The sequence below is a fragment of the Carya illinoinensis genome, chromosome 16 (genome assembly GCF_018687715.1).
Source record: "Carya illinoinensis cultivar Pawnee chromosome 16, C.illinoinensisPawnee_v1, whole genome shotgun sequence".
In the NCBI taxonomy this organism is placed as follows: Eukaryota; Viridiplantae; Streptophyta; class Magnoliopsida; order Fagales; family Juglandaceae; genus Carya; species Carya illinoinensis.
Genome location: NC_056767.1, coordinates 15,300,900 through 15,321,167, shown reverse-complemented (window position 1 = coordinate 15,321,167; position 20,268 = coordinate 15,300,900). Strand labels below are relative to the sequence as shown.

General features: G+C 37.8%; 1 protein-coding gene and 1 pseudogene across 1 annotated transcript; one reads left to right on the top strand and one right to left on the bottom strand.

The window, feature by feature from the left end:
- Positions 1 to 70: 70 nt before the first annotated feature.
- On the bottom strand, positions 71 to 2,041 carry LOC122298860 (annotated as a pseudogene).
- A 9,720-nt stretch (positions 2,042 to 11,761) lies between these two features.
- Positions 11,762 to 12,758, top strand: LOC122298859 (probable carbohydrate esterase At4g34215). Its single transcript, XM_043108706.1, has 2 exons — positions 11,762 to 12,364; positions 12,557 to 12,758. The coding sequence occupies exons 1-2, from the start codon at positions 11,762 to 11,764 to the stop codon at positions 12,746 to 12,748; spliced, it is 795 nt and encodes a 264-aa protein (XP_042964640.1). The 3' UTR covers positions 12,749 to 12,758.
- Positions 12,759 to 20,268: the final 7,510 nt, after the last annotated feature.

Below are 20,268 nucleotides of genomic sequence, written 5' to 3'. Positions count from 1 at the left end.
ATGACCTATCTATTTTACAAAATAAAGAGATACTTATATAGGACAATATAGTCCCATCACATAATTTCACTTAATTGCACACGACATGGGAGTAAAAACCGATGGTCCGGAGGACCTGGACCAAATCCTCCTTAGGACCTGGACCAGATCCTCCTTTGACAATCATGAATGCTAAGCGACACCACATAAAAAATGTCAAACTATTTTGAGCTGAAGAAGGTGGAAGATCCAACCTGAAGAAAAGGAATATTCTTATCAACAGAGTTAGTTCAATAACACATACTGGACATGAGGCTGGAAAAAGTTGCATACGGTGATCATGAATTTGATTATCGAGCATTTATTCCCCCAAAGTTTAGTTTCAATACCATAAATGAGACATTTCAACCTCAACCAAGGAGTGGTAAGCATTTATTTTATCTAGGTATCAACTTCAGGATGAATGTCAAAAATCTTTGAGAAACATTATATAAAAATTTAATTACAAGGCTGGGCAATAAGAAAACTAGAGAAATCAGTTCTTGCTCAGGCAATATGATCATGTTATGCCTCTAGGGTCTATTACATGTCCTGGCCCAAGCTGGAACCATAACACTGATAATCCTATTGTGCCAAAACACAAATTTTCTCTACACTATAAAGTTTCTTAGAAATTTAATTGAAAGATTTTCCTCTTCTCCAATTTCTATCTGTTGAAATTATTCTGGTAATGGCTAATTCAGGCTAATTCACATTAAGAAAAGGGAAAGGAAACTAGGGAAATAAGAAACTGACAGGTGGTCCAAGTTTTGGTGGAATGATTATTCTTCTCTTTCCACAAGGTTTCATTTCTCGAATCCCTTGCCCAAATCCTACATAAATTTATGTTTCTTAGCCACTCCCACAAATTTTCACCTTAGTAGACAATCATAATGAAGATACCTTATGCCTCATCATAGATGCACAAAGAAACCAGGCAAGATAAGTATGATCTCCAGAATAAATTTCTTCTCACTTGGGACCAATGCATTATTGCCCAAGCGGGTTTTCGCCGACAAACTTTGTAGGTATGTGCTGCCTAAACGGCCACCTGACTCATTATAGCCAACATAGTGAAAAGTCACCTACAATGAATTTCCTTAAAAACACATAGCTTTATAGATAAGAGAGTTTGGACTCATTATTGGGTCCTAAAAAGGTAGTTTTTTAATACATGAATTACTAGCTTACAACATAGAATATATTAAGAGCAATTTCATTTACAACAAAAGCCTTGATACAAACCTTCTCGAATAAAAGTTTGAAAGTCTTTGGGTGCATTGTTTTCTTTCTGTACTTGCTTATTTTGTTCTAGCAAGTGTTTTTCATCATATAGATTACTCTGTCTTTCTAGAAGAAGAGATAATGAGGGAGAGAGGAGCCCTAGAATCACAGAGCAATGAGAGACTTGCAAAGAGGTGGAGTTGGGCAAGAGAGAACTAAAAGACAAAGAGAGGAGAGGAAGGTTTTGGGAGATGAAGCACGGGGAGACCAAATTTTGGGGGAGAAGAGGGTGACAGGTGAGGGAGGCTTCGGGCGAGAGAGGGCATTTGGGCAGAATCGGTTCACTTGATAGTGAACCTAGTTTGTCACGTAGGGCATGCAATAGCTGATGACAAATAGTGGCTGATGAGAAAAAAATTTCGTATGAAAATGGCAAGCACACAGAGGATGAGAAACGGGTTCACTCAAGAGGTTTGGGGGCCTAAGGCAAGAATTTTGATTGAGGCTTTATTTCATTTTATTTTAAAAATTAAAATTAAATAAATTTATTTTAATTTTAATTTTTACATTTCATTTTTATTTAAAAATAATTCATATCATTTTGCAAAGTAAATTCTACTTTAGACTTTTTTCTTTGGGGGCCTTATTCCACGAGTGGGAAGAACTGGCCTTGATGAGAAAGCCAACTATCAAACTAACTTCTTTCTCTTTCTCTAACGGAGAGCAAAGGAAGAGCATATAATGAACCATGAATCTTCTCGTCACAGCAATGGACAATCTCCCTTAACTTTTCCTCCATAGACCTACCTTCCCTTCATCCCAATCTCCCTTCTTTAACTTCCCCATCGTTCCAATACCTTCTTCCTCTCTGTTGATGTCATGTTTCGTACCCTGCACAATGGGGTGTTTTCATTCCTTTGTGACTGCAAGATTTAATGGAAGAGGCTCGGTGGGTATGGGATACCTCCGATTCCTAAGGCTTGTTTGGAAAAATATTTCATCCCAAAATTCTCATCTCATCTCATCTCATTCCATCTTCTTCCCAAATATCACTCAAATATAAATATTTTCAAACTAATCATTACAACTTTTCTAAAATTTTAAACAAAAAATAAAAAGTAATTCAACCTTTTCAAATCCATAAACAAAAATAATATTAAAAAACTATATTATAATAATAATTTAACGTTATAATATTTTTATTTAACATTTTTTCTCTCATTTTCCAAAATCTTATAAAACATTAATTCAAACTATCTCACTACTATTCACAAACTATGTTAGTATTATTCACAAAATTTTCATCTCATCTCATCTCACTCCCCAAACTTGTCCTAAGTCAGTACCCTTGCTCACAGTGGATACAAGTTGTAAGTTCAAAGAGAGGAGAGAGTCCCCCTTACCTCTATCCTTGGGGTGTGTGTGTGTATACATACATATATATATACTTGGTCAAGTTAGTCCCATCGGTTGTCAGTAGATCGTGTCGAGCCGTACCGTGCGCTCTCGGTTTGTAGGGTCCTTTTTGTCATGTCCGTCATTGTTCTGTTCTACTATACATGGTCCACCCCTCTCCCTTCTCCTTTTCTTCCATGGCAGGTGAGAAGTGGTGTTCCCACTACCCTAGTGGCAAGGGTGAGTGGTTGCTCATTTAATGCGGCGTAACGGTCCCTTGCGTGACAACTTCTCTATCCATTTAATGCACCATGTTTGTTGTCTGCCATTGCGAGCTATAGGTCATGTTGGTGGCGTGACCCTCATTCCCGTTGGGTGGGCCTTCTTGGGCTAGACTTGGCCTACCCCTTTCCTTCCTTCGCTATCGGACTATTTGCTAGCCCGTTTGGGCTCTAAGTGGGGCTGAACCTTGCACAACCCATGAAGGGACATTTATTCCCTCGTCGTTCCCACGGATTCCTACCACACATGTGCGGTGAGAATTCATAAGTCTTTCATCATGCTTAATAGTGGGGTGTCTCACAGTGCAATAGTTTGTTTCCCACATTACTGACAACCGTTCCTGCCACTCCCAAGCAAGGACAAGCCGACACCTGATCGTGGTTGGCCTGTGTTCCCCATGTGCATAATGCTTTTGCATTCACATTTGTGGCATGAGCCGCAATTCGTCTCCCTCACATCATTATCTGCAATGTGAACTTTGGGATTTGCTCTAACATTCCCTTCCACAACATTTGTCAGTTCCTGGCATTGGAACTTCAACCAATGCACGCCCTTTATTTATATCACACCCATTCACTATCATTCCCTTGTATTGCTCTTTCTTCGAGTCTCCTCCTTCTCCATGCTTCTTATTGTTCCTCTCTCTCTAGTTGGTTTTCACCAAGTCTCCCTCATGTTCCTCATTTTATTTTCCATCTTCTTCCTCTACCTATCGCGAATGGCTTCTAAGGATGCTTTTCAGTCCTCTAGCCAATGGCCTTTGTACTTCAAGGGCCTAGTTGGCACAGTGGACTCGAACGGAATGGCTTCCCAGGTCACTCTCTTTCCCATGATGTTTGAGAACGGACTACATCTTCCTTTCTGTCACCCAATTCGAGATGACCTGGACTTTCTGGGGCTTGCTTTGGTGCAACTTCACTTGAATGCTTGGTGACTTTTGGTTGGTAATTGTGTGGTTTTCTGCATGGTGCTGAGCTTGGGGCCAGATAAGTACCCTAACCTGTCGACCAGGGTGCTCCACCTTGATGGTAGCATGCGCAACTTCCAGGCACACTCTGAAAGGAACATCTATTGCCTAGAAAAGAGCTATTTTCACATCGAAGACTAGTCCCAACGCTTCTTCTTCATGTCTAGCTCAAGATGGGAGTATGCTAAAGGGCCATCTGGTCACATCTGGTCATATGTCCCCAACAGTAAGAACCTGTCCATTGTGTTATCCCGACGGAAGGGGCCAGGTTGGCGACCGTGCTGTTCTAGATGGCGACTCATTCTGGTGACACCGAGATTGACGTGGTGCTGACCGATGCCAATATCACGTGGTTCCTTACCATGCCTGGCCATTCATATGTTTTGAGGCAAAATTTCTTAGGGGATTCTTCTTCGTCTTGGGGCTGTAAAGGGCATTCTAGCCGTTCTACAGCCAAAGGCAGGGAGAGACTGCCTCATGTCTCCCACGAGGCAACTGGCAGGGCTCTGAGGGGCGAGGTTGGGAGCTTCCCATCCCTCAACTATCCTGGGGGTAGGGGAATATCCCTTTGGCCAGAAGCTCCTAAGCAGCCCTCAAGGACTCTTCCTCTAGCCGCGACATAGGTGGTTTGTCCAACCCTCTCCTCCGAGAGGTCCTTGTAGGAGAGTCGCAGCATCCTCACGCCACTGTAATGCTAGCTCCACCAGAATTGGGGTCAGCCGTTCCTAGATTTCGAACAGACGCCTCCCTTAGATCCTGATCTCTAGGGGCCATCGGGCTGAGGGTTTTTCTCCTTGAATTATTCAATGTATACTTGTGAAAAACTCCTTACCGAGAAACTGTGCACCCCCCGGGATTAGTCGAGATGTTGTTCTAGACACCCAGTGCCAATCAAAAAAAGAAAAATCAACCAAGTATGTTTCTTTCTTTTGAATAGAGTTAGTAAAAGCATAGAACTTCATTAATATTTTATAATGAGAATTGGTGCGATGCTGCAATCCAATTAGAATTTTAGTCTTGAAATTAGAATTTGTGTAGAAAGATGCTTAGTTATTGTCATGTCATTTATTTCCTATTTTTTTTCACGACTAGCTTTAGTATGCCTCAGGAAGCAAAGCATTTGCACAATTATGCATATCTAGGCTGATTAGACGAGTTTCATGTTACACAAGAGTAGTGACTAATTTATAGTCTTCTCTCAACCGTCTTCTGAAGGCGATTGAAGTGGAGTTTGTTGAGTCGTTCCTACTTCTATTGGAGGAGGAAGGTGGAGTATCTACTAACCACGGTGGGTATAATGGTAGTTATGGAGGAAATAGAAGAGATCTGAGATCTTTTGAAGCTAAGTGAGGAAGAGAATAGGCCTATTGAGGTCAATTGTAGCAAAGTGGAGTTGATAAATGAGAAGGGAGAGGAGTATTGTGGGAAAAATATGCTCAGATAGGAAGATTGGAAGAGACACTGTCAAAGTGACGATGGAGAAAATTTGGAAGGTGGGTAAGCCAATGGAATTTCAGGAGATTGGTTTTAACTGCTTTGTCATTACATTAGCGAGTCCAAGCGATAAATATAGAGTAGTCCACGGCTCTTTGATAACCATTTGTTTGTACTAAAAGGTATGATGGTAATACTCAAACGAACTTGATGGATTTTGAGGATGAGAAGTTTTGGGTTTAAATAAAAACTTCCCACTGGGTTATATGAACAGATGGACGGGAGAGCAAATTGGAAGCTCAATCAGAAAGGTAATAGAGGTAGATGTCCAAGAGGAAGGATTGGAGTGGGGTCGCTTTTTGAGGGTGACGATTGAGTGTGATTCGAAGAAACCGATGGAAAGGGGGAGAACCATGAATGTAAAAGGAGGAAAAATATGGGTGCCACAATAGTAGGAAAAGATACCGAAAATGTGCTTTCATTGTAGGAGAACTGTCCATGGAAAGAAGCGATGTACGAGTGGAGAACTTGAAAATTCTTAGAGAAGTGGTGGTGAGTCTCAGTACGGTACGTGGTTGAGAGCGATGACTATAAATCGGAGGTGGACTGAGAGGAAGGGGGAACAAAGCAAAAAGAGGGTTGACTTTGGTGAATCTTATCCTCTAAACTCGTGCTCGAGGATGGAGAAGAATGGTGTGATGCCTTAGAGGGAGAAGGAGGGTCGAAGGGAGAATGGAACTCAGGAGTCGAGGGAGAAGGTGAGGATGAAGAAAGGAAAGATGGGGGAGGATGACAAACTGGGGGTTGCTGGATCGAAGGAGAATGGGCTTTCGGGTGGTTCAAAGGGAGTAGGCCTAGATCACTATGATACAAGTTCATGCAATAGTACGTCTTCATCAAGCCCAGTCCAATTAGATTTGATCACTGGTGAAGAAGCAATTGTGAGTGATTTAATCTCCATTTCTATCTAAACGAGCTTTTGATCATGTGGAGGGGGGAGTTTTCACTGGGGGTTGCTGAGAAAAAAGCTAGGAATTAAGATGGGGAAGACTTTGTTTTGGAGTTGTGTGAGGAGGTGGCTATGAGGTAGCCCTGCTTGGCATTATGAAAATCATAAGTTGGAACTACCGAGGGCTTGGGAACCCTCACATAGTTCAAGATCTTTACCCAATGGTAAAGGATAAGCACCCCCAATTGGTGTTCTTGATTGAAACTATGGTTAATGTAGGGAGGTTGGAGTGTCTGGAAAGGAAAATACAAATGGATGGTTGCTTTGTGGTAGATCAAATTGGTAGGAGAAGGGGTCTACCTTTATTTTGGAAAAGTGAGAATGAAGTGGAGGTATTGAATTATTTTCAGTTGCATATAAATGTCTTAGTCAAGGGTAAGGGGAATAGAAGGGAGTGGGTTTCCAAAGGGTTTTATGGGCACCTTGATACTTGGAAGAAGAAGTATTCATGGGAATTACTGACTAGTTTAAAACCTACGAATCGCGTAACATGGTGTGTGGTTGATGATTTTAATGAAATTTTATTTCAGTTAGAGAAGGTTGGGGCAAGACAGAGGGCTGAAAACCAAATGTGTTAGTTTTGAGGTGTGCTTGAGGAAAAAAAAATTGTTTGATCTAGGCTGTAGTGGTGGATTTTTACTTGGTTGAATAAGCATTTAGACCATACATTTACAAAGAAAAAGCTAGATAGGTGTGTCGAAAACAACCTTCGGAGATAAATGTTTAAGGAGGCAAGGGTGTAGGGGCTTGTAGGCAAATACTAAGACCACATTCCTATTCTATTATCTATGGTTGGGTTTGACTTTAGGCAAAGAAGAAGGAAACTTGCCTAGAAGCTCTAGAAGTTCATGTGACAAGAGCTTTGACTGACCTCTTATAGAGAGAGTTCATAAGAGGAGAAGTGGAGGAAGCCTTGAAACTGATTGGTTCCTTGGAATCCCCAGAGCATGATTGGATTGGGGCTTGCATTTACCAAGCTTATTGGCAATAAGTATTGTAAGAGATCATGTGTGTGCTGAAGCTCTTAAGTTTCTTAATGGTGCCGGCATGGATAAGTCTCTGAACCATACTTATGTTACTTTAATCCCCAAGGTAAAAGACCCCATGACAGTTAATGACTTTAGGCCTGTAAGTTTGTGCAATGTGATGTATAAAGTTAGAGCAAAAACCCTTGCCAATAGACCGAAAGTGGTGTTGAACGATATAATTTCAAAAAGTCAGAGTGCTTTTATTCTAGGGAGACTCATATCGTATAATATTATCGATTCGTATAAAGTTCTTCATTCAATGAAAAAGAGGCAGAAGGATAAAGGGGGTAGTATGGCTCTAAAGTGGGTAGCATGGCTCTAAAGCAGGTAGAGTGGAAGAAGAAGAGTGGTATTTTGGGGTTGTATGAAAAGGCCTCTGGACAGAGTTTAAGTAAAGAAAAAAACCACCTTGTTTTTCAGCCCAAATGCAAAAGCGTCTGTGAAGGAAATGATAGCAAAGGAGACAAGAGCGAGGTTGCAAAATAACTGTAAGAAGTATTTGGAACTACCTATTATGGCTGGAAGATCTCGATACACCACTTTTAGAGGCATCAAAGACAGGGTGTGGCAAAAGATAAGTAATTGGAAAAACCAATTCTTGTCACCTTTGGGAAAGGAGTTTTGTTGGAGGCTATCATTCAGACTTCTCCAAATTATCATATGACTTTTTTTAGACTACCTAAGAAATTGTGCAAGGAAATTGTATCTGTCATGGCTAAGTTTTAGTGGGGCTATAAAAACAATGATGATAAGATCCAATGGAGAAGTTGATAAAAAATGGGGATGTCTAAAGCTGAAGGGGGGTTGGGTTTAAGAGAGCAAGAGAGTTTTAACAATGCTATACTAACAAAGCAGTATTGGAGAAGCTGGCAGCAATGTTTTTGAAGGATAAATACTTTAGATATTCAAAACTTTTAGAGGCTAAGCTATGCCATAGACCCTTGGTGATATGGAAAGGTTTGTGGAGCTCTTTCAAGTTACTCAAGGAGGGACTTGTGTGGAGAGTAGGCAATGGTTATAATATAAGGATATGGGGAGACAAGTGGATTCCAAGACCTTCAATTTTTTGTATTCAATCCCCAATCACAATGTTAAGTGCTAATGCTAAGGTGAATGAACTAATTGATGTAAACTTTGGAGACTTGAAAGAAGATTTGGTTAAAACAATTTTGAAAGAATAAGAAGCTGAGATTGTCTGTAGCCTTCCTATCAATCAAACAGGTCTATTAGACAAAAAAATATGGGATCCAACAAAGAACGGGTTATTTAGTGTTAAAAATGCTCATCTTGACATGTGCATGAAGAAAAGGGATAAAGGGGAGTCCTTAGAGGGGACTACAAATGGCTACAAGATGTTATGGAACCTGAATGTGCCCGGTGTAGTGAAAATATTTTTATGGAAAACTCTTAATGACAATCTACCAACAAGGAAGAATCTGACTTGCAGAAAGGTGGTGGAAAACCCTTGTTGCCCTATGTGTGAGTCAAAAGAGGAATCTACCTATCATGAGTTATAGAGCTACAGAGGAGCTACAAATGTGTGGGCAGAACAGTTCATTTATAGAAGTGGTCTAGCAATGAGGTGGAGTTATATGAGGTTTGGGACAAGTTGGTGACCAGAGTATCTAAGGCAAAATTGGAGTTGTTGGCAGTAGTGATGAGAAAGATATGATTGAGGGGAAATGCTTTTCTCTTTGAAAAAAAGTTTGCGGGGCCGAAGCCTATTTGTTCACCTATTTCCTTTGTCATACACCCCAAATGCATATCATGTAATTGAACCCAGAACAAGTCTGAGTTGAAGATAATATCTTTTGGGGGAGTACCACCGTCAAATTCTTGCAAACACACCAATAGTCTATCAAAAGACCATGGTTGACCCAACAGTACTTTTTTCTTATCAGCAGTACTTTTTCCTTATCAGTACTTTTTCACCTACCTCTTTGAAAAGGAAAATTCTATACACCATACTACCATCGCACTAGGTAAAATGTGTCACAATTACCACCATTGAATGATCATTTATTACATGCTTCTTTTTCATTAAACGGTGATAAATGCACCACATCATATATAGTGAGATGCAAGTGGGATGGTGGTGTGGTGTATAGCATTACTGATTTGAAAAATATTAACCCCTCATGTTTCCTCACTAACCTAATGTTCAGACGTATGTCCAAGAGATGAATCTTTACCTAGGCAAAGAGAGAAACACCTCACCCTACATAGAGGAGAGAACCAACTCTCCCATATTCTTGCCACTTGATTACCCGTTTATTGTGCTTCTTCTCTCTTTCACTTTTGGTAGTTGCTACTAATTTATTCATTATTATTTTCACCATCTAGCTATTACCATGCACATTATTACATATGATCTCTTGCATTTCTTGTAGTTCATGTTAGGTACCGCTTTAAACATGATCTTTGTTATGTTATGATGCTAGCTGTTTCAGGTATGCTTTAAGTCAAAAGTCTTTTATTTATATTTTTATTGTAAATAAATGTTTATGAAATCATTTAAAACATGCTTCATTAACTTGAATAATTAAGAATGATAAAATCAATAAGGGAAAGAAATATGTAGAAGATGAAGGAAAGGAACATCATGTTTTCTTGTCATTTAGATGTTGCAGGAGTGATAGTTGTGCAGTGATGGAAGAGACGCAGGCTGCATCTTATATTTATATGACTTGAAACTCTATTTTAGGTGGTGTATAGAGTGTATGATTTGTTTCTAGCCCTTAACTCTCTAACCAAGAAAACGAACTTGCACTCAATATCAGGAGTTTTCGACCACCCAAAAGATAGTACCTAAACTTCATTTTTAGCCTCATCTCTATAACTAAGAAAACAAACTAGTTTTCAGTATGTGTAATCTTGATTATTATTATATCATGGAAGTCATTAATTCTCTGAGAAACTTGTGAACATCGAATTATCTGTACCAGTTGTTAGGTGCTAATTTATAACCAAAAAGAAAATATCATAACAATGCAAAAAAATTGAAATTAAAAATTGGCTACATGTTTGGAAGCCACTCCCCAAGGTTATATATCAATATAACTTTCTTCGACTCTTTTCATCTAAGAGTACTTACATTGACTATTTGCCCAAAATCAAATTTTAAAGTAATGTTAAATACAGTTTTAATTAGAGTGTGCAAGTTCTGTGCACTCAATTAGAGTCTGTAAGTAATGCTTGGTACAAAGTCCCGCATATGCCTTTTGTAAAAAAGTGGACCCCAAGAAAAAAAAATGTTTTTAGCAATTTTTGAGCGTAAGACTTATCTGTTTAAAAATTTTACAAATCATGTATCTTCTTCAAATTATGTTGGCCATATATATGCCTTGATAGCCATACAACGCTCACCAATCAAGGGCGAGTGGGAGGCATAATTAGCCAATTGAAAAGTCATAATAATACACCAAGAGCCTGATCGCCTAATGGCATAAGATTCAGTTCTCTAAATGAAAACCATAGTTTGAAACCCCTCTCTTCCACTTTATTAAAAAAAAAAAAAAAAAACCATAATATAGACCTTCATTTTCTTGCCACTTGGTTGTCCATTTATTGTACTTCTCGTCTCATGCAATTTTTGGTAGTTGCTACTAATTTATTCATTATTACTTCCATCCTCTATTACCAAGCACATTATTACATATCTCTTGCATAATTTCTCGTTTCTTGTAGTTCATGTTAATCATCACTTTAAACATGATCTTTTATTTATATTCTTATTGTAAATAAATGTTTATGAAATACTAATTTTGATATTATTTTTTATTCTGTATTCTGTAACGTCTAGCTCTTGTTTTCGCACTTTGTGTCGATGGACTCACTTGTTTATCTTCACTATTTTTTTTCAGATGACTTTGATAGTTGTGACAAGTGGAATTGTTGACACATGACAAGATTATAAAATAAATTTAAGATAAGTGTCGTATCATAAGTTGATTGGTGAGATTTTAGAGACTATGTAATAGAGTTTAGTTTGTTGTACTTGAAAGAATTTTGTAGGTACTTTATTTTTTGGAAATAATGTATTTAAGCTTTCTTAATATTACGGATTTCAGATCAAACTGAGTACTATATTTATGAAAATAGCCTCAATTTTGGTAATGGGTAGTAAAATTTTTGTAAAAACTATAATGTCTTAATCATTTTCATAATTAAAATAAAAAATTATCATAAGACAAACGAACATGCTATCTTTTTTGTGGTCGAAAGCTGCTCATATTGAGAGCTATTTTGTTTCTTGGTTAGAGAGTTGAGGGTTATAAACAAATCATACACTCTGTATGCCATCTAAAATGGAGTTCCAAGTCATATATAAATATAAGATGTAGCCTGCTTCTTTTTCATCACTACCCAACTATTACTCCTGCAATATCTAAAAGACAAGAAAAAATGATGTTTCTTTCCATCATCTTCTTTGTACTTGTTACTCATGTTGGGTCTGTTATGCCAACCGGAGAGCTCAAACCCAAAAACATATTCCTCTTAGCAGGACAAAGCAACATGGCTGGACGAGGAGGCATTTACAATGACACCAAAACCAACTTGCACAAGTGGGATGGAAAGGTTCCTCCACAATGCACTCCCACTCCAAAGATCCTCACACTATCTTTAAACAAGACTTGGGAGATAGCTCGTGAACCTCTCCATAAGGAAATTGATAATTTGAAGACCTGTGGGGTGGGACCAGGCATGCCCTTTTCCAACCAAATATTGGCAAAACATCCAGACTTTGGAGTGATTGGCCTGGTCCCTTGCGCAGTAGGAGGAACAAAGATAGAAAAGTGGCAAAAGGGTACTATTCTATACAATCAGTTGGTGGATAGAGCAAGAGCTGCGAGGCAATGTACTGGTTGTAATATTCGTGCACTGCTTTGGTATCAAGGAGAGAGTGATTGTGGTGAGCGGGACTCTAGGCTCTATATGGGAAGGTTGGAGAAGTTTTTCAATAATCTTCGGCATGATCTTGACTCTCCTTATCTCCCCATTCTTTTGGTATGTACTAATTTATATGCAGATATGCTACATCTTGTTTATAATAAAAGTGATTTCACAATTTAACATATCATATCAAATCACGTCAGTTTGTAGATTTAATTTTGTAGAATTACAAATTGGTTACACTTCAACATAATGCACCTTCACAAATGATTATAAAAATTATAAAAATATACATGTTTTTTGCAGGTTGTAATTTCTGCTGGAGAAGGAAACTTCCTAAGAAATGTAAGAGATGCTCAGCTGAATATAAACCTGAAGAATGTCGTGCACGTTGATGCCAAGGGCTTAACCCTATTACCAGATCATTTGCATTTGGATACAAAGTCTGCTGTTCGCATTGGTCAGAAGCTAGCTGATGATTTTCTTTTATCACAATAAGTAATTAAACCAAATCAATCCCTGAAATTCAATAATCTAAATAAATAATGTGTTTGTATGGAAGTAATGCTAGATATAATAGTAGGGTATACAAGAATTGAGCACTCCTTTTGAAAAAGAATAAGGCTCACCATAAAAATATACAGTGCACAGAATATGTATACTCTAAAACTATATCTAAGATTACTCGTTTGTAATATCTTAAATAACAATTCTCATCAATGTCCTATTTCCATTATTTCTCTTTCTTTCTATGTTTGTGATGTTCTTTGTCCCAATGTTGCACAAAATATTTCAAAATGCTTCTTTATTATCTTCTATGAGAAAAGCTTGTATGTCGCCCCATGTTGACCACTTATAAAAAAAAAAAAAAATTACTTAATAATTAAGGAAGTGATTTTAAGTGTATTAGTGTATTTTTTATTTTTTAATAATATTTAAATATATTAAAAAATGTGAATAGAAAAATGAAAAAAAAAAGATGCAAAAGCAACTAGCGGTAACAATGAGCGGTGCTACTCTGGCAGTGCTCATCTTCTACATACCAAATCTTTGGTTGCCCATCAACTTTTGTGTTACGGATTTTTATCAATGATTTTATCATTCTTAATAATACAAGTTGACCAAACATATTTCAAAATTAAATGATTTCATAATTCAATCACTAAAATCTATCACGTGGTTCCTTCAAAGTCCATATATGTTAATTAAAAACTAAAATCTAAAATTATAAAAATAACTTACAACTCTTTTACATTTATTTTATAATTTTTTTAATTTCAAATTATTTTATGAAATTAACAAAATTAAATTGGTCAGTTATAAAATAAATTATAAAAAGTTATAGAAACTATATAATTTACACCAATGATATTATAAGTATTAATTTATAAATAAATTTAATTTAAACTTATATTATAAAGCAAATTATATTATACCAATGATTATAAATAAGTGGTAAATGTCTTGGTATTAGTGGTATATTTCCTTCAAGGTTAAAAGTTTGAATTTAATTAGAGGCAAACAATCTAAGAGCCATTAATTAAAAGATTATTTTTCTTAAATTATTTAAAGTGCAATGTTGCATACAATCGTGAAGTATGTAAGCGTCATGCAGTCGTTTCGAAAAAGTGCGGAGTCCACTATTAGAAAATTAATTTTCTTTTCAAATGGGTCCCTTATTTATTTATTTTTTTAAAGTAATTATACGGCAATTGCACGCTGATGACTATAAAAAAAATTAATAATGAACAAAATTCTTTTCTAAAATGATGATTATACTTAACATTAGACTATGTATTGGCAAAAATCTCTTCGTTGAACGCTTGTATTTTGCTATATATAATCGTAAAGTGCGCAAGTGCAGTGCAATTGTATTGAAAAATAATGAAGTCCACTATTAGAAAATTAATTTCTTTTAATGTGGGTCCCATATTTATTCATTTTTTTTCAAAATGATTATATGATACTTCCACACTCACGATTGCAACCATAATTTCTCATTGTAGAAACAGTTCCGGAACATGTTGTGCTGAAGAAAATAAAAAGTAAAATAAAAATCTCTTGCAAAAATTACTAGATATTGTTAACTGAACCATCAAAGTAAAAATGTAAAATTACAATAAAAACAAGACATAATCTAAAAACAAGTTCCGATCGATGCAAATGCTATATTTTGGATTAAGATATCGTACCAGCTTGAGCTCTGAAGATATGAAAATGGTGAGCACACAAAGAGGATGAGAAAGCCGAATATCACGCTGACTTCTTTCATTTTCTCTAATGGAGAGCAGAGAGAGCATATAATGAATCATGAATCTTCTCGTCACGACAATGGACAATCTCCCTACACTTTTCGGTGCATGGGAGTTCATGATCGGGCGACTATGGATTTTTTCTTTTTTTTTTTTAAATAGACTAAGGCCTCCTGTCCATGAGAGATCCCATCCCAAAATTTATTAAAAAGCCCTCATGTATGGCAGAGAAATACCATAAAAAAAAATCTCAAAAGAAAACAAATAACATCCCACCCTTTCGAACCAAAATACATGAAAAAGAACAACCATCACATATCACCTTCTCAAATAAAGCAACCCTATTTTATCTAGACGTACAAGACCCCGAATCTGCCCATGAATGGCAGATGCATCATTAAAATCTGATGTCAAACCTCTCTCTCCCTGCTTTGCCAAAAAATCCGCCACCATATTAGCTTCTCTATAGATATGATGAAAATATGCATTAAGCTCCCTAACCATGAGTTGCAATTCTTCTGAAAAATCCCAAAGAAACCAATATTTACATATCCCGGAAGCTAACCAACCAACAATAACTGCAGAATCCGATTCTACCAACACATCTCGTATATTTAATTGTCGACATAATCGAAGGCCATCATATAAGGCCCTACATTCAGCAATAGTATTAGTGGCATGCCCAAATTTATGTGCAAACCCCCCAATGACATCTCCTTTATAGTCCCGACGAATACCCCCTCCCCCTGCCGCTCCTAGGTTTCCACAAGAGCCACCATCCACATTAATCTTTATTCTTCCTCTATTTGGGGGGCTCCATGCAATTAATTTAATAGGCTTTGAAGAAATAAGAATCATCGGACATGCAAGCCGCTCCATTACCTCTCTATCCTCTCCACCCATGCGCTGGAAATTTTTCATTTTGTAAGCCATATCTCTAACCCATACTTTAATTGAACGAATGATCTTATCAGTCATAAATTTTGCACCTTCCATTCTTGCCTCACATCTCGCCCTCCATATTGCCTAAGAAATGACAATAGGAAGAGAACCTCTAATCCAGCCCACCTGAGTGTTCATAGAAGCTCTATTCCACCAGCAATACATCATTCCTTCCCAACATCTAATGTGCACAACATTAATACGGCATGTATCAGCAAAAAACTTCCAAACCAATTTAGATCCTTCCCCCTCACAAAATAAATGATTAAACGATTCTACCTTGGCCTGAGAACAACACTCAGACTTTAAAACTATAGGAATTCCGAGTCGTTGAATAACATCATCAATCGGAATAGCTCTCCTTCTAGCTCTCCAAATAAAAAAGGACATCTTCTTTGGAATCCAGTCTTTCCATAGCCATTTTTTCCAAGTACACACTTCACCCCTGGTTCTGATTAACTGCCATGCAGACTTTATGGAGAATTCCCCATTTGTTGAATGCTACCATATGCATATATCGGTTCCTTGTTTAAGCCGCACACCTAAAGAAACAATTTTGGCTAGAGTAGCGTCATTCACCAACTCCTGTAACTGATTCAGTATAGGCCCCGATTCATCAAACGCTTCTTTAACGTGCAGCTTCTCATTTTCAATAATAGGCACAGACGCTTTTAACGGACCATCACCTAACCAATTGTCCATCCAAAAATTAACATTTCCTTCCCGAATTAACCACTTTGAATTATTTAGCACTTTTGGCATAAGAGCAATAATTCCCTTCCAAAATCTCGATCCTCTATTTCTCTGCATAACTGAAAACACATGATCATTTCCAACATATTTTGAAACAAAAACATCTGACCACATCGTACCTCCTTTAATTAATTTCCAAGCAAACTTCATAAGCAAAGATTCTTGGACCTCATGAAAATCCTGAATACTAAGCCATCCCTCCTCCATAGGTAAACAAATTTGTTTCCACGAAATCCATTTTCTTTTTTTATTTTCTGCTGAGTGTCCCCATAAAAAATTTGAATAAATCTTCTTCAGACCCAAAATAATCCCTTTTGGAATATTCAATACTGATAACATATGAATAGGCATACTATTGAGCACATGTTTGATAAGCACAATTTTTCCCCCAAATGATAAAATTTTACTCTTCCATCCAGCTACTTTCTTTTGGACTCTAGCCAAAAACGGATCAAACATATTATTTTTCATGCACCCCACATATAGAGGCACCCCCAAGTAGGTGCACAACCAATTTCCTTCTATGAAACCAGAAATATCTTTCAAAGCCATCTTTCTTTCAGCCGAAATAGAAGATGAGAAAAAAATAGACGACTTACTTGAATTAATTAATTGGCCCGACATCACTTCATATCTCCTCAAAACCTCCATAATATTACGCATAGATGCCCTTCCTCCATTAGCAAAAATAAGAAGATCATCCGCATATAACAAATGGGAAATCACATAACCTCCACTAGAATGAAAAGGCTTAATATATCCCAACTGGAAATCTTTTTTCACCATATGCGAAAGAATCTCTTCCGATAAAATGAATAAATAAGGTGAAAGAGGATCACCTTGTTGAAGACCGCGCGAAGCCTTGAAAAAACCTTTAGTGCAACCATTAAGCATCACTGAATAGTAAGGGGATGAAATAGCATTAAAAACGATACTACACCATCTTTCCGAAAACCCAACTTCCGAAGTACCATCAACAGAAAACTCCAATTGACCCGATCATAAGCTTTTGTCATATCAATTTTCAGCATCACATTTCCACCTCTGACTTTCCTGTTAATACCTTGAACTAATTCCTGAGCAACCGACATATTATCCAAAATACTCCTTCCCCTAATGAATGTAGCCTGCTCAGGGGAGATGATTTTATCCAGAATCGGAGCCATTTGAAAAACCATAATTTTAGTCATAATTTTGTACACCACTGAGCAAAGGCTAATAGGCCGAAATTGGCTAAAGCCCATAGGTTCATCTAACTTTAGAATCAGTACTAAATTTGTAGCACCAAAGAATGTAGAAAATGGTTGTCCTGCAAAAACATCAGAAGCCATTTCTAATAGATCATTTTTCACAATATCCCATGCCATCATGAAGAAACTTGCAGCAAAACTATCAGGCCCCGGACTGCTATCTGCTGGAATCGACCATAAAGCATCCTTCACATCCTTTAAAGAAGGTTCAACACATAACATCTCATTTTTAGACCCAGAAACAATCTAATCAATTAAATCCATATCAACTGAATCCCAAGTCACCCTTGACGTCATAAGTAAATCCTGGAAGAAACGGATTGCCTCCTCATGTACTGCTTTCAAAGATGTGAGTAAGGTACCGTCTATCAACCTCATATTTACAATGTTCTTACTTTTCTTCTTTAACCGCATAGAAGCTTGAAAGAATTTAGTATTAGAATCCCCCTCAGCCATCCATTTAATTCTGGATTTTTGACATGCCAACATCTCCTCCCTATGAACCCATTGAAGATGTTCCTGCTTATATTTTAACAACTCATTTTCAATTTGCTCTGAATAATTATTCATAACATTAATTTCCATATCCACAATACTGTCTTCCAGCTTTTTGAGTTCATCCTCTACTCGACCAAATGTTTCTTTATTCCACTTTCGTAGAGCATCTTTCAGTAATTTTAGTTTCCTGCTTATCCGAACCATAGCACAGCCATGAATACAAGAATTCCACACTTCCTGCACAAGAGGAAAAAAACCATCATGCAAACCCCATATACGAAGGAATATGAATGGGCGACTATGGATTTGTTAACTTGTCTGGTTGTTCCCATTGCTATGAGTGTGAACTAATTGCTTGGCAGCCTCTGGAGTGATGAATAGTAAAATTAAATGTAGATGGTGGAGCTTGGGGTAACCCAGGAGAAGTTGGTAGGGGTGGTATTATTCATAATCCTCTGGGTGGTGTAGTGGCAGGATTTTCTCATTCTTATGGTCATGCTACTAATAATATTGCTGAAGTAGAGCTTGTTATACTTCGTATTTACATATATTTTTAATGAATGATTATTTAAATTATTATAATTAATGGCTCTGTTGTTTTAAATTTAACGTGTTAATCGTTAGATTTATTTTATGAATTTTAAGTTGTGAAATTTATTTTCATGTGCTTTCTTAATTTCAATTGCTTTTCATTATTTAAATTTCTCTTTGTTCTAAATAATTTTATTGTTTTATTGTTGAGTTTTATTATCTTATTTTATTTAGTGACTGCGTTTAAGTTATTTTATTTTAATTACCATTTTGAAATCATTTTTCGTTGGATCAATTTTGAGATCCTGAGTTGAAAAGACTGGATCTCATTTTTCTTTTCCCTTTTTACCTTTTTTTTTTCTTTTTCTTCTTTCTTTTTCTTATTTTCTTTTCTTTTCTTTTCTTTTTTCCCTTGCCAACCAACAGCGCGAGCCACTCCCCTCCCCATGTTTCTCTTCATGGGCCTCTTTTCCTAGCCCACCATCGCCCACCTCAACCACTCCCTCTAACGCCGATGACCCAACCCCACTAGTCTCAGCCCCCACACCATCCCCCTTCTCCCTCATGAGGGCCCCACCAGAATGGGTCATTCCTTTCATTCCCTCCAAAACGCGACCCTAACGCCACTACCAACAGCCACCCATGCCTCGTCGGACCACCCTTGACCAACTCCATGAATCCCAGCCACATTCAAGCCCCCAGCACACAGCTCCCTCTGATCCCAAAATGGGTTTTGCATGCTGGGGTTTAACAACCTAGAGCTGCCGTGCACCACCGCACCACCTCACCACTACCCCCAACCACTTCCCCATCCACCAGTGACATCCTTTACCCAATCTCATGCTCCACCATGACCCATAGCCACCACACTCTCCCTCACTCTCCCATGACCTTTCTCCACCTTTTATGGCCGATCTCCACTGTGTGCCGCCTCCCACAGCAACCAACCACCAACATCAACTCCACCAACCTTCATAAGCCCCTCCATGACTAACCAAGCCTCCTGTTGCTCCTCTTCGAAATTTCTAGTTTGAGACCCGTGGCCGTTGCTTGGAAACCACCACCCACCGCAGCTCCGCCACTTTTGGCATGACCTTTGATCTTTGAGAATTTCCTTTAAGCTCTGTACGTATTTTTCAAATAACCTTTAAGATTTAAATATATTTTGTATTAACAATACTTTGTGATTTGGTTGGTTATGCCGAACTGAGTCCAAGGAGTTTGGGGGTCGATTGGAATTAGAGAACAGAGTTGTTTGTTTCATTGGATGATGTTGGGATTTGTTGGATATTTTTGCGTCTTGTAGTATGCATTGCATGGTGCACACATGTTCATTTTGTAAAATGACAACTGGGTTTTTGCATGCATGCATATTCATGTGTTTGAAATGAAAACTGGGTTTTCATGTGTTAAATGGTTTTTGGGTGCATGCGTATCATGACCCCAAGCCGAGAAAGGGTATTATCTCGGTGGAATTCCTTTGGTCATTCTGGAGGAGAATATATTGAGTGATTACCCCTGGGTTGTCACAGGATGACAATGGGATTGGACGAGATGGTAATGCTCTCATGCCAAGTCTGTGGCCCCTCTGCTTACATGGGCTAGATGATGCTTGGCTACGAATGCGCTGGGTGCAAATTGGGCATCGCTCGTTACGAAGTCACACGCATGGTTGTTACCCATGGTGTGGCGAAGGGAGCCAAGGTGTTCAGATGGTCCCTATGGGAGATCATGGTGCATAAGGTTAAAATTTGATATACGCACCATTTTCTGGAAAAAATTTGAGATTTGA

Coding starts and splice junctions, on each gene's coding strand:
- LOC122298859 (XM_043108706.1), top strand. CDS start 11,762: ATGATGTTTCTTTCCATCATCTTCTTTGTACTTGTTACTCATGTTGGG. Junction 12,365..12,556: donor CTTATCTCCCCATTCTTTTG/GTATGTACTAAT, acceptor TGTTTTTTGCAG/GTTGTAATTTCTGCTGGAGA.